The 13,378-nt window shown below is 60.8% G+C and overlaps 1 protein-coding gene across 1 annotated transcript; it reads right to left on the bottom strand.

Moving 5' to 3' along the window:
- Positions 1-1,206: 1,206 nt before the first annotated feature.
- On the bottom strand, positions 1,207-11,665 carry UBE2Z (ubiquitin conjugating enzyme E2 Z). The gene is made up of 7 exons (XM_048319201.1): positions 11,325-11,665; positions 9,282-9,354; positions 7,231-7,418; positions 6,615-6,726; positions 3,710-3,822; positions 3,290-3,380; positions 1,207-1,744 (listed from the first exon to the last, which is right to left on the bottom strand). The coding sequence occupies exons 1-7, from the start codon at positions 11,648-11,650 to the stop codon at positions 1,574-1,576; spliced, it is 1,074 nt and encodes a 357-aa protein (XP_048175158.1). The 5' UTR covers positions 11,651-11,665; the 3' UTR covers positions 1,207-1,573.
- Between the last annotated feature and the right edge of the window lie 1,713 nt (positions 11,666-13,378).

Raw genomic sequence — 13,378 nt, 5'->3', positions numbered from 1 at the left:
GGCGCCGCCCCCGGGGCCGGGACAGCGCCAGCCCCGCCCCGGCGCTGCTCGGGTGACAAAGGTGACAAAAGGTGACAAAAAGTGAGGAGGTGGCGCCTCTTCCCAAGCTGAGCCCGAATTCCTTCACCTTCCCGGTGTGGCAGAGCCTCCCCTCAAGGGTTAAATCCAAAGCGGCCCCGGGGGACTCGGATAAAGGGGGGAAAAAAACCCCAACTTGTTCAGCCACACCGGAATCCCTGAATTTTCCACCTTTGTGCCCAGTCCTGGCAGGGCTGAGGGGAATCCCAAATCATCCCAAGGGGGTTTCTGCTCCTCCCGGCCCTGCTGCCCTCAGGACGAGGATCCCGGCCCGGGAAGTTCTCCCAGCACCAGCCGGAACCTGAACTGGGGCCAAACTGGTGGGGAGGAAACCGGGAGAGGGCGGAATGTGCAACTTGGTGCTCGGCTTTCCGTCAAAGCTCCCGAAAAAACTGCTGGGATGGGAGGAGAAATAAAGGTAACGAAGCTCTTAATTAACCAAACTCTGCTCCAATCCATCCTCCCGGGCTCAGCTCCCTGGGAAATGTGGAATTTCCCACCTGGGGGACGGCACAGCCGCCTCTCCCAGGGGTGACCGTCACTCACGGGACAAACCCTGCTCGAAACAGTCCAAATGCTCCCCAGAAATGTGGGATTTTACAACGTTTGGCAAAGGAATTTGTCCCTCACGACTCCAGAAATCCCCTTGGGAATTGGGAATTGTCCGGGGTGGCAGCAGGGAGGGAGGGAAAGGAAAGGTGACACTGACTCCAAGGGGGGAGCAGAGAATTCCAGGTGAGGAAAAACGGCTCCAGCAGAAGAAAAAAATCCTCCTCAAACGCTACATCCAAACCAAGACCTGACAGAAACAATACACAAAGCCATCTGCTAAAGTGCCCCCCTCCTCATCCTCCCTTTCCCAAACCTCCAGGATGGATCCACGGATTCCTGCGGTTCCCTCTTTCCACACCCGAAGTCTCCAAAGTGCCCCAGGGCTCGAGGGAAGCTTTGGGGAGGGAGCCCGAATGCCAGCAGTGCTCTTTTATCTTTGGTCTGCCTAGAAAAAGACATCGGGGAGGCTCCAGCTCTCCCAGATTTCACCTGGACACACCCTGGACTCATCCAAGCACTCCCACGGCTCCGGGGAAGGGCTCCCTCCCTGCCTAGGAACAGAAAAGCTCTCGAGGATTTGCAGTCTAGAGCTCATTCTTTAATCAAATGGAGAAAAAAAAACCTGGAAAACCAAAAAACAAAACAAAACAAAACAAAAAAAAAAACAAAAAAACCCCCAACCAGTGTAGGTGTTCTCCAAAAAAAATAATGACCTGATGCCACATGCCAGGAAGTACCTTTGTCCAAGAGGAGCCTGTCCCAAGCTCGGATTTTTCCCATTTTCCCCTGGGGAATTCTCTCGGGAGTTCTCCTCGCCATCCAGCGGAGCAGTGGAGGAGGGAGGGAGGGAAGCAGGAGCATCCCCGCAGCTTTCCCTGCCCTGGCCTGGCTTTGGTGGAGTCTCTGGGGCCCTGGGCCGGGCACAGACGCCGCTGGAGCTCCCTCAGGCTTTGGAGCAGCCCTGAGTGTCCGTCTCTGGCTCCGAGGAGCTGCTCTCCGAGTCCATCTCGGCGCTCTCCTGCTGGTGCTTGTCCTGCAGCCGCTGCCGGATCCCCTGCAGGCGCAGCAGCAGCGCCTGGTAGTCGAAGTGGCCTCGCTTTTCCCCGAAAGGATCCTGGGAAAAACAACACCGGGGATGAGCCTCGTGATGCGGGGAGTTACCGTGGGGAGCGGTGATGGGGTGAAACGGGAAAAAATCCCAGGGTTAAGTCCCATCCTGGGGTGGATCCCGTCCTTAAATCCCCCCTGGAGAGGGTCCTTAAATTCCTCCTGGAGCTGTGGATCCCATCCTTGAATTCCCCCTGGAGAAACTCCTTAAATCCCCCCTGGAGAAACTCCTTAAATTCCCCCTGGAGCTGTGGATCCCATCCTTAAATTCCCCCTAGAGAAACTCCTTAAATCCCGCCTGGAGAGGGTCCTTAAATTCCTCCTGGAGCTGTGGATCCCATCCTTAAATTCCCCCTAGAGAAACTCCTTAAATCCCCCCTGGAGAGGGTCCTTAAATTCCTCCTGGAGCTGTGGATCCCATCCTTAAATTCCCCCTAGAGAAACTCCTTAAATTCCCCCTGGAGAGGGTCCTTAAATTCCCCCTGGAGAGGGTCCTTAAATTCCTCCTGGAGCTGTGGATCCCATCCTTGAACTCCCCCTGGAAATCTCCTTAAATTCCCCCGGGAAAAACTCCTTAAATTCCCCCTGGAGCCGTGGATCCCATCCTTAAATTCCCGCTGGAAAAACTCCTTAAATTCCCCCTGAAGAGGATCCTTAAATTCCTCCTGGAGCTGTGAATCCCATCCTTGAATTCCCCCTGGAAAAACTTAAATTCCTCCTGGAGCCGTGGATCCCATCCTTGAATTCCCGCTGGAAAAACTCCTTAAATTCCCCCTGGAGCTGTGGATCCCATCCTTGAATTCGCCCTGGAAATCTCCTTAAATTCCCCCTGGAGAGGGTCCTTAAATTCCTCCTGGAGCTGTGGATCCCATCCTTGAATTCCCACTGGAAAAACTCCTTAAATTCCCCCTGGAGCTGTGGATCCCATCCTTGAATTCGCCCTGGAAATCTCCTTAAATTCCCCCTGGAGAGGGTCCTTAAATTCCCCTGGAGCTGTGGATCCCATCCTTGAATTCGCCCTGGAAATCTCCTTAAATTCCCCCTGGAGAGGGTCCTTAAATTCCCCTGGAGCTGTGGATCCCATCCTTGAATTCGCCCTGGAAATCTCCTTAAATTCCCCCTGGAGAGGGTCCTTAAATTCCCCTGGAGCTGTGGATCCCATCCTTGAATTCCCCCTGGAGAGGGTCCTTAAATTCCCCCTGGAGCTGTGGATCCCATCCTTGAACTCCCCCTGGAAATCTCCTTCAATTCCCCCTTCCTGCCTGCCACCGAATCCAGGTGAAACCAAACCCAGTTCCAGGGCTGGGAGAAGCCCCTGGAGAGAGTCTCAGCTCCAGGCTTTGTAAAGCTGAGCCTGGAGAAGATCCTGAGTGCATTCCCTGTGGATTACCCACCAGAACCTCCCGGCTCCACGGCTGATCCAAGCCGGGATACGGATTCCACGGCACGACCCAGGTGCAGATGTGCTGCACATCTGTCTCCAAGCACAGATCCTGACCCAAAACCTCTCCCAGACCTTTCCCTGCGGCCGTGTCTTGGGGCCAGCACTCACCTGCATGGTCTGGCCCTGCAGGTACAGCCTCTCTTTGCACACCCCCTCGTAGAAGTCGTAGTATTCCATGAAGGATTTCTCCATGACGCCCCTGGGACAGGCGGAGAGGGCAAACGGTCACGGCGGCCCCGTTGCCAGCCACGGGACAGCCTGGCTGTCCCCACAGGGCTGCAGGGAGGGGACAGAGCCCGGATCTGAGGGGGATCTTCCCTCCAGGAATTGGGATTTTCCCTGGCACACAAGGCCCGTTGGTTCCCAAATCCAGGCGGAGCTCGGTGCCACACCCCCCCCCCCCCCCCAGCCCGGTGCAGCTCCCGGGATCCGCCCCCACGGAGCCGAGCAAGCCCCGGCATTTGGGGAAAAACAGCTGGAAAATGGGTGCTGCTGCCCCCCGCCCCCCCAGGCCCTGCCCATCCCTACCGGAGGGGCTCGGGACAGGGACACTTCCCCTCGAGCATGTCACACACGGCCACGCGGATGGTCTCGTGCCGGATGCACTCGTTGTAGTTCTTGCTGTCCCCGGGGTGCCGCTCCTGGAAAACCATTGGGGATGGTGGGGGCAGATCCCAGCTCTGCATCCCTGCTGAGCGCTCCAGATCCCACCTTCCATCCCTGCTGAGCGCTCCCGATCCCACATCCCATCCCTGCTGAGCGCTCCTGATCCCACCTTCCATCCCTGCTGAGCGCTCCTGATCCCACATCCCCATCCCTGCTGAGCGCTCCAGATCCCACCTTCCATCCCTGCTGAGCGCTCCTGATCCCACATCCCATCCCTGCTGAGCGCTCCCGATCCCACATTCCATCCCTGCTGAGCGCTCCAGATCCCACCTTCCATCCCTGCTGAGCGCTCCTGATCCCACATCCCATCCCTGCTGAGCGCTCCTGATCCCACATCCCATCCCTGCTGAGCGCTCCAGATCCCACCTTCCATCCCTGCTGAGCGCTCCTGATCCCACATCCCATCCCTGCTGAGCGCTCCTGATCCCACATCCCATCCCTGCTGAGCGCTCCAGATCCCACATCCCATCCCTGCTGAGCGCTCCAGATCCCACATCCCATCCCTGCTGACCGCTCCAAATCCCGAATTCCATCCCTGCTGTCCACTCCAGATCCCACATCCCATCCCTCCTGTCCACTCCAAATCCCAGCTCTGCATCCCTCCTGACCACTCCACATCCCACATCCCATCCCTGCTGAGCGCTCCAGATCCCACATCCCATCCCTGCTGAGCGCTCCTGATCCCACCTTCCATCCCTGCTGAGCGCTCCTGATCCCACATCCCATCCCTCCTGAGCGCTCCAGATCCCACATCCCATCCCTCCTGAGCGCTCCAGATCCCACATCCCATCCCTGCTGAGCGCTCCTGATCCCACATTCCATCCCTGCTGAGCGCTCCCGATCCCACATCCCATCCCTCCTGAGCGCTTCAGATCCCACATCCCATCCCTCCTGAGCGCTCCTGATCCCACATTCCATCCCTGCTGAGCGCTCCTGATCCCACATCCCATCCCTCCTGAGCGCTTCAGATCCCACATCCCATCCCTCCTGAGCGCTCCTGATCCCACATCCCATCCCTGCTGAGCGCTCCTGATCCCACATCCCATCCCTGCTGAGCGCTCCAGATCCCACATCCCATCCCTGCTGAGCGCTCCTGATCCCACCTTCCATCCCTCCTGAGCGCTCCAGATCCCACATCCCATCCCTGCTGAGCGCTCCTGATCCCACCTTCCATCCCTGCTGAGCGCTCCTGATCCCACATCCCATCCCTGCTGAGCGTTCCAGATCCCACCTTCCATCCCTGCTGAGCGCTCCAGATCCCACATCCCATCCCTGCTGAGCGCTCCAGATCCCGAATTCCATCCCTGCTGTCCACTCCAGATCCCACATCCCATCCCTCCTGTCCACTCCAAATCCCAGCTCTGCATCCCTCCTGACCACTCCAAATCCCAGATTCCATCCCTGCTGAGCACTCCACATCCCACATCCCATCCCTGCTGAGCGCTCCAGATCCCACCTTCCATCCCTGCTGAGCGCTCCTGATCCCACATTCCATCCCTGCTGAGCGCTCCAGATCCCACATCCCATCCCTCCTGAGCGCTCCAGATCCCACATCCCCATCCCTGCTGAGCGCTCCTGATCCCACCTTCCATCCCTGCTGAGCGCTCCTGATCCCACATTCCATCCCTCCTGAGCGCTCCTGATCCCACATCCCCATCCCTCCTGACCGCTCCTGATCCCACCTTCCATCCCTGCTGAGCGCTCCAGATCCCACATCCCATCCCTGCTGAGCGCTCCTGATCCCACCTTCCATCCCTGCTGAGCGCTCCAGATCCCACATCCCATCCCTGCTGAGCGCTCCTGATCCCACATCCCATCCCTGCTGACCGCTCCAGATCCCACATCCCATCCCTGCTGAGCGTTCCAGATCCCACCTTCCATCCCTGCTGAGCGCTCCAGATCCCACATCCCATCCCTGCTGACCGCTCCAAATCCCGAATTCCATCCCTGCTGTCCACTCCAGATCCCACATCCCATCCCTCCTGTCCACTCCAAATCCCAGCTCTGCATCCCTCCTGACCACTCCAAATCCCAGATTCCATCCCTGCTGAGCACTCCACATCCCACATCCCATCCCTGCTGAGCGCTCCTGATCCCACATTCCATCCCTCCTGAGCGCTCCTGATCCCACATCCCCATCCCTCCTGACCGCTCCTGATCCCACATCCCATCCCTGCTGAGCGCTCCTGATCCCACATCCCCATCCCTCCTGACCGCTCCAGATCCCACATCCCATCCCTCCTGACCGCTCCAGATCCCACATCCCATCCCTGCTGAGCGCTCCTGATCCCACATCCCATCCCTCCTGACCGCTCCAGATCCCACATCCCATCCCTGCTGAGCACTCCAGATCCCACCTTCCATCCCTGCTGAGCGCTCCAGATCCCACATCCCATCCCTCCTGACCACTCCAAATCCCGAATTCCATCCCTGCTGTCCACTCCAGATCCCACATCCCATCCCTCCTGTCCACTCCAAATCCCAGCTCTGCATCCCTCCTGACCACTCCAAATCCCAGATTCCATCCCTGCTGAGCACTCCACATCCCACATCCCATCCCTCCTGTCCACTCCAGATCCCACATTCCATCTCTCCTGTCCACTCCCAATCCCAGCTGTGCCAGAGGCAGAGAGAGCTGGGAAAGAGCCCAGTGATCCCAGTCCCAGGCTGGGATCTGCCCCAGGAGCTGGGAAAGAGCCCAGTGATCCCAGTCCCAGGCTGGGATCTGCCCCAGGAGCGAGGTGTGGAGGGAGGCTGAGGCTCTCACCTGCTCAAAGCCTGGCTCGTTGTGATAAGGGTTCTCGGTCATCAGGGACTGGATGGAGATAAGGACCGAGGAGATGCTCTGGGCTGGGCTCCAGGCAGGGCCTGTCCACGTGCTGGGGCAGGAGAGCACAAAACCAGCAATTAATTAATGAATTAATTAGGGAGCATCATCCCTCCAACGGCAGAGCCCAAAACTCCTGTGGGACCACAGCTGGATCTGAGGGAATGCACAGGAAAGGGAACAGCTGGGGCCGGGGACTGCAGCCCTCCCTGGGCACAAACTCCAGTGCCCAAGCCCTCCTTCCGTGAAGAATTCTTTCCTGATGTTTCCATGACTCCAGAACCATGGAACCCCAGAATCACAGAATCCCAGGAACCAGCGAGGTTGGAAAAGCCCCTTGTAGACCCACCCAGCCCACCCCACGACCCAACCCCTCCTCACCAACCAAACCCCGGCCCCGAGTGCCACCTCCAGGCTCTGCCCAACCCCGTGCAGACGATTCCAGCGCCCAACCACTCCGTCAGCGAGGAATTTTTTCCTGATGTTTCGCCCAAACTTCCCCTGACACGGCTCGAGGCGTGTCGTGGCGCGTTCCCGGGAGCAGAGCCGCCCTTACCCCAGGATGCTCAGGCAGACCTTCCCGTTGCGGTAGAAGTTGGGGTTGAACCTCACGGTGTTGTTGCCCGTGGTCATCAGCTTGACGCGGGGCGGGTGGATGGGGTAATCCGGGGGGCAGCGGAACAGGAACAGGAAGAAGCCGCCCTCGTAGGGGGTGTCGAAGGGGCCGGTGATCAGCGCGTGGATCTGCGAAACAGCGGCGGCCGGCTCGCCCTGGGCTCCCGATCCCGCACTCCATCCCTCCTGAGTGCCCCCGATCCCACACTCCATCCCTCCTGAGTGCCCCCGATCCCACACTCCATCCCTCCTGAGTGCTCCCGATCCCGCACTCCATCCCTCCTGAGTGCCCCCGATCCCAGCCCTGGGCTCCCGATCCCACACTCCATCCCTCCTGAGCACTCCTGATCCCAGCCCTGGGCTCCCGATCCCACACCCCATCCCTCCTGAGCACTCCTGATCCCGCACTCCATCCCTCCTGAGCGCTCCTGATCCCACATTCCATCCCTGCTGAGCACTCCAGATCCCAGCCCTGGGCTCCAGATCCCGCACTCCATCCCTCCTGAGCGCTCCAGATCCCGCATCCCATCCCTCCTGAGCGCTCCCGATCCCACACTCCATCCCTCCTGAGCGCTCCTGATCCCACATCCCATCCCTCCTGAGCGCTCCCGATCCCGCACTCCATCCCTCCTGAGTGCTCCAGATCCCACATTCCATCCCTGCTGAGCGCTCCAGATCCCACATCCCATCCCTCCTGAGCGCTCCCGATCCCGCATTCCATCCCTCCTGAGCGCTCCCGATCCCAGCCCTGGGCTCCCAATCCCGCATTCCATCCCTCCTGAGCGCTCCCGATCCCGCACTCCATCCCTCCTGAGCGCTCCTGATCCCACATTCCATCCCTCCTGAGTGCTCCTGATCCCACATTCCATCCCTCCTGAGTGCTCCTGATCCCACATTCCATCCCTCCTGAGTGCTCCTGATCCCACATCCCATCCCTCCTGAGCGCTCCTGATCCCACACTCCATCCCTGCTGAGTGTTCCCGATCCCGCATCCCATCCCTCCTGAGTGCCCCCAATCCCGCATCCCATCCCTGCTGAGCGCTCCTGATCCCACATTCCATCCCTCCTGAGCGCTCCCGATCCCGCATTCCATCCCTCCTGAGCACTCCCGATCCCACACTCCATCCCTCCTAAGCGCTCCTGATCCCACACTCCATCCCTCCTGAGTGCCCCTGATCCCAGCCCTGCGCTCCTAATCCCAGCCCTGCATCCCTGCTGACCACTCCAGATCCCACATTCCATCCCTGCTGAGCGCTCCACATCCCAGCTCTGCATCCCTCCTGTCCCCTCCACATCCCATATTCCATCCCTCCTGTCCCCTCCAGATCTCACATTCCATCCCTCCTGTCCCCTCCAGATCTCACATTCCATCCCTCCTGTCCAATCCAAATCCCACATTCCACCCCTCCTGAGCACTCCACATCCCAGCTGTCTCTCTGTCCCTGACCAGCATTCCCAAATCCTCCTCAGAGCCTCTTCCCGGGAATGTGCAGCCGCTGCTGCGCCCTCCCACCTCCCCTCGCCCGCTGTGTCCCCCTCCAGTCCCACACTCCCAAACACGGGATCTTGGAATGCTCTGGGATGGAAGGGACGTTAAATCCCATCCAGCTCCATCCAGGGCCACCTCCCGCTATCCCAGGTGGCTCCAGCCTGGCCTTGGACACTTCCAGGGATCCAGGGGCAGCCACAGCCAGGAATTCCTCCCCAGTGTCCCATCCAGCCCTGCCCTATTCCAGTTTGAAGCCATTCCCTGGCTCCTGTCCCTCCATCCCCTGTCCCCAGTCCCTCTCCAGCTCTCCTGGAGCCCCTCCAGGCCCTGCAAGGGGCTCTTCCATTTAACCCCATCCCAACACCCCCAGGAAAGCCGGAGCCTTGCTGCTCCCTCATCCCGACTTCTGCCAGGACACTAAGGGAACATTCCAGCTGGGAAACCATCCCAAAAACCCCGGAGAGCCCCGCAGGGAGGAGGAGGAAGCTCCAAACCTTCCTTACCTTGGTCATGTCGTGGGGATCAGGCACAACGAACATTCCTGGGGGTGGCTCCTTGTAAATAGACATGATATCCCTGGAAAAGGGAACAGGAATCAGCTGGGATCGCCCTGGGATGGGCCCGGGGGACAAATCCCTGCAGGGCTGCAAAGGGACAGACTTTTAAACTGGGATTTGGGAGGTTTTGTGCTGGCTCCGAGTGGTTTTTGGAGGAGCTCCTTTAATTGATCCCCAAAACACGGGCGAGGCATTCCAGAGGCACCGAGCACACCTGGATGAGCTCACAGCTGGGATTCTGCCACCTCCAGCACCCCGAATTAAAATCAAATGAAATCCCCACCGTGAATTCCCCTCAGGAACTCGTCCCCAACTTCTCTCAGACGAGGTTTGGGATTTCACCTCTCCCTGCTGAGGTTTTCCCTCCTCACACCCGGATATTTCCAGGAGCCCTTTCTCCCCTGAGTCATTTATTCTCCCCAAGCCGTGACTCAACCGCTCCCGGGAATGTTTTGCTCCGATGAATTTGGAGTTAAAGGATCAGGGCACGGATTCCAGAGCTCCCAGGGAGCTTCTTCCCCTCCCAAACCTCATCCCAACAACTTTGTTCTCCAAGAACTCGGAGCAAACGAACCAAAACCCAACAAATCCCCTCCAACTCCACGCAGATCACAGATAAACCATTAAATTCCATCCTCCCAACCCTTTCTCCCACAGTCAGAGCTTCCCACTCCACCTCTCTTCCCCTTTGGGAAGCGGCCAGAGCTCGGGGAGGCTTCAAGGGGAGAGCAGCAGGAGAAGCCTCTCCCTTCCCTGCCGTGGGGAGCTCCGGGCTGGAAACTTCCCAAAAACCTGGTGCCACCTCTGGGAGACATTATCCAAGCTCCAGAGATGAGCAGGAGCCTGGCAGGCAGAAATTCCTGCTCCGAGGGAGAGGGACTTGGTGAATCAGAGCCAGCGTTGGGAGCGCCCGAGCTGATCCCTCATCCCAAAGGGGATCCTGGAAAGCTCAGGGCGGCCACACGGGTGGGCACTGCCAGGAAAGAGGGGGAATATGGGCAGCTTTGGGTAGAAATATCTTAATTTGGTCATCGTGGGGCTGAGGAGCCGGATCCAATCCCAGATTGAACGGGGGGCTGCCAGCGACGCCGAGGGCGGGATTAGCACCAAGGAATTCTGCTGGGAGACAGCCCGGGGGTGGCCCAGGGGGACCCCGAGGGGGGCAGCTGTGACACCCATCCCCACCCAAACAGCTGGGCAGGGACATCCCAGGCCGGGAATTCCAGGCGGTTCTGGACAGGGCTTGGAACAACTTGGGATAGAGGAAGGTGTCCCTGCCCAAGGCCCCTTCCAACCCAAACCTGTCCGGGATTCCGGGATTCCAGGGCACGGTGGGGACCGGGGGCTGTGCCCAGGAGAGACCCGGGGCACGGGCAGGGACCGGGGGCTGTCCCCAGGAGGATTCCGGGGCACGGGCAGGGACCGGGGGCTGTGCCCAGGAGAGACCCGGGGCACGGGCAGGGACCGGGGGCTGTCCCCAGGAGGATTCCGGGGCACGGGCAGGGACCGGGGGCTGTGCCCAGGAGGATCCCGGGGCACGGGGAGGGACCGGGGACTGTGCCCAGGAGAGACCCGGGGCACGGGCAGGGACCGGGGGCTGTGCTCAGGAGGATCCCGGGGCACGGGGAGGGACCGGGGGCTGTGCCCAGGAGGATGCCGGGGCACGGGCAGGGACCGGGGGCTGTGCTCAGGAGGATCTCGGGGCACGGGCAGGGACCGGGGACTGTGCCCAGGAGAGACCCGGGGCACGGGCAGGGACCGGGGGCTGTGCCCAGGAGGATCCCGGGGCACCGGCAGGGCCCGGGCGCTGTCCCCGGGCCCGTCCCCAGGTCCCCATCGCGGCTGCCGAGGGTCGGTGCGGCCCAGGGCCCGTTACCGGCCGGCGGGGCCGAGCCGAACGCCCCCGCCGCGCTCCGGCCTCGCTCCGTGCCCGGGGCAGGGCGGCCCAGGCCCGGGCCCCGCGGTGCCGGTACCGGCGGCTCCGCTCACCGTTTGATCCGCAGCAGGCAGGCCGGGCTGGGCCGCTCGCTGTCCCAGTCGCCGCTGACCGTGGGGTCCCAGAAGGCGGAGTGCGTGAGGAGCGCGGCCCCCGCCGCCGCCGCCGCCGCCATCGGGGCGCCGCCGCTCCCGGGGGCCACGCCGGTGCCGGGCGCCGCGGCCGCGCCGAAGCCCGCCGCCGCCCAGAGCTCGGCGGGGATGAAGACGCCGGGGGTCCCCGCGGCTCCGGCGGCGCTGGGGGAGGCGCTGCCGCCGCCCGCCGCCAGCACCGCGGCCGGGGCCGGGGCCGCGTCCTCGGCCGCCGGGCTCTCCGCCATTGCGGCCTCGGCCCGCGCCGCTTCCGGGACTCCGCACCACCGAGGCGCGCGGCCAGAGCGGCCCCGCGCCGCCCACGCTCCCCGCCCCCGGGCACCATAGAGTGTGTGGCGGAGCGGCTCTTCCGCAGAGGCGCCTTGGCGGTAAGGGAGAGTGGAAGCTGCGACAGCGCCCCCTGGTGTGGAGGAGGTCTGGCGGGCCGGAGGGAAAAAGGAGAGTTCGGGATTTTTGGGGATTTTTGGGGAAAGAGGGCGTTTAAAGAACGGCGGACAAAAAAGGGTGGGGAAGACCTCTGGGATCGGCACTCGCCACGGGCCCGAGGCTGCCGGAGCTCAAGGAGTGTTTGGACAACGCCCTCAGGGAGGCCCAGGGGGGGATTTTGTGCAGGGCCGGGGTTGGACTGGATGATCCCGGCTGGATCCTTTCCCACGCGGAATATTCGCTGGTTCTGAGATGATCCAATCCAACCGCTGCCGTGGCCTCGCTCACCCACGTCCCCAGGTGCCACATCCACAGGGATTTTAAACCCACCAGGGACGGGGCCTCCATCACGGCCCTGGGCAAGCTGTGCCAGGGCTGGACCCCCTTCCAGCGGGGAATTTTTTCCCAAAAATTCCAACCTAAACATTTTCTGGCACAACTTGAGGCTGTTTCCTGTCATCCTGTTTGTTGGAAGAAGAGGCTGAGACCCTTCAGGGAAGTGCCAGACGGGGCTTAGGGTGCTGGGGACACAGGGAAGGGGTTGATCCCGGGTTTGATCCCGGTTTTGATCCCGGCACTGGGATCAGGCAGCACCCAGGGAGTTCCCATGCCCAGCACCCTCAGGATGGAAAACAGCCGGATCAGAGAGGTGTGAGAGGGAAAAAAGGAACATTCCTGGTGCTCCCAGGGACCCCGGAGCTCTTCCTGGGCTCTCCCAGGACCATCCCAACCCTACAACAGCCCCAGCCCTGCCTGAGGCACTCGGTGCCGTCCGCAGCTCCAGCTCCCAGGTCGCTCTTGCTTTCCAGGGATATGAGGAGCTCCTTTTCCATTTTCCCAGCAGTCGGGGAGGGTAACTGTAACTCCTCACCCCGAGTAACAGTGTTGTTCTCCCGGACGCCCGCCAAGATTCCCAAAGCCCCCGGTTTCGGTTCACACCATCCCGCCCAGAATCCAGGGAATTCTCCCTCTCCAGTTCAGCGAGTGTCCCCCGAATTCCTTCTGCTCTCACAGCCAAATTTCGCCAAATCTTGGGAGATTTTTGAGCCAGGTTCTCCTCACCCCATTCCCTTCACGGGAATTCCAAGCAGAGCCGTCCATCCCTGTGTCCCATTCCCATTCGCAGGAATGTGCTCCCAGCCCCGGGAAGGTCACAGCCACTGCCAGAGCCTTTGGGCACAAGCAGTGGCTGCATTAATTTAATTACCCAAAGCAGGTAATGAGCCAAGATCCCTCAGGGCTGCCCTTCCTTAAAGGTGCGGCTGCCTCACCCCAAACCCCGGGATTCAGGTGGGATTTGGGAATTTCTCCTCCCTGGTCTACTCCAGGGTTTTAAGGGGATGAGGCATGGAAGAGGTGGAGGATAAAAAGCCCCTGAGCCGTGGGGTTTTGTGGGAATTTGGCTTTGAGGAGGGACACGGACAGCGTGACCTTGAGACCTCCGTGGTGAGAATTCCCATAACGGGGGCACTTCCTGGGAATTCCGTCCTGCCAACACCCTGCCATGAAATCCCGGAATGGTTTGGGTG

This window comes from Corvus hawaiiensis, chromosome 1, assembly GCF_020740725.1.
Source record: "Corvus hawaiiensis isolate bCorHaw1 chromosome 1, bCorHaw1.pri.cur, whole genome shotgun sequence".
Lineage (NCBI taxonomy): Eukaryota > Metazoa > Chordata > Aves > Passeriformes > Corvidae > Corvus > Corvus hawaiiensis.
Note: the sequence above shows the minus strand (reverse complement) of the source record. Positions and strands in the feature narration are given on the sequence as shown.

Coding starts and splice junctions, on each gene's coding strand:
- UBE2Z (XM_048319201.1), bottom strand. CDS start 11,650: ATGGCGGAGAGCCCGGCGGCCGAGGACGCGGCCCCGGCCCCGGCCGCG. Junction 9,355..11,324: donor TGCCTGCTGCGGATCAAACG/GTGAGCGGAGCC, acceptor TCCCTTTTCCAG/GGATATCATGTCTATTTACA. Junction 7,419..9,281: donor ATCCCCACGACATGACCAAG/GTAAGGAAGGTT, acceptor GCTGTTTCGCAG/ATCCACGCGCTGATCACCGG.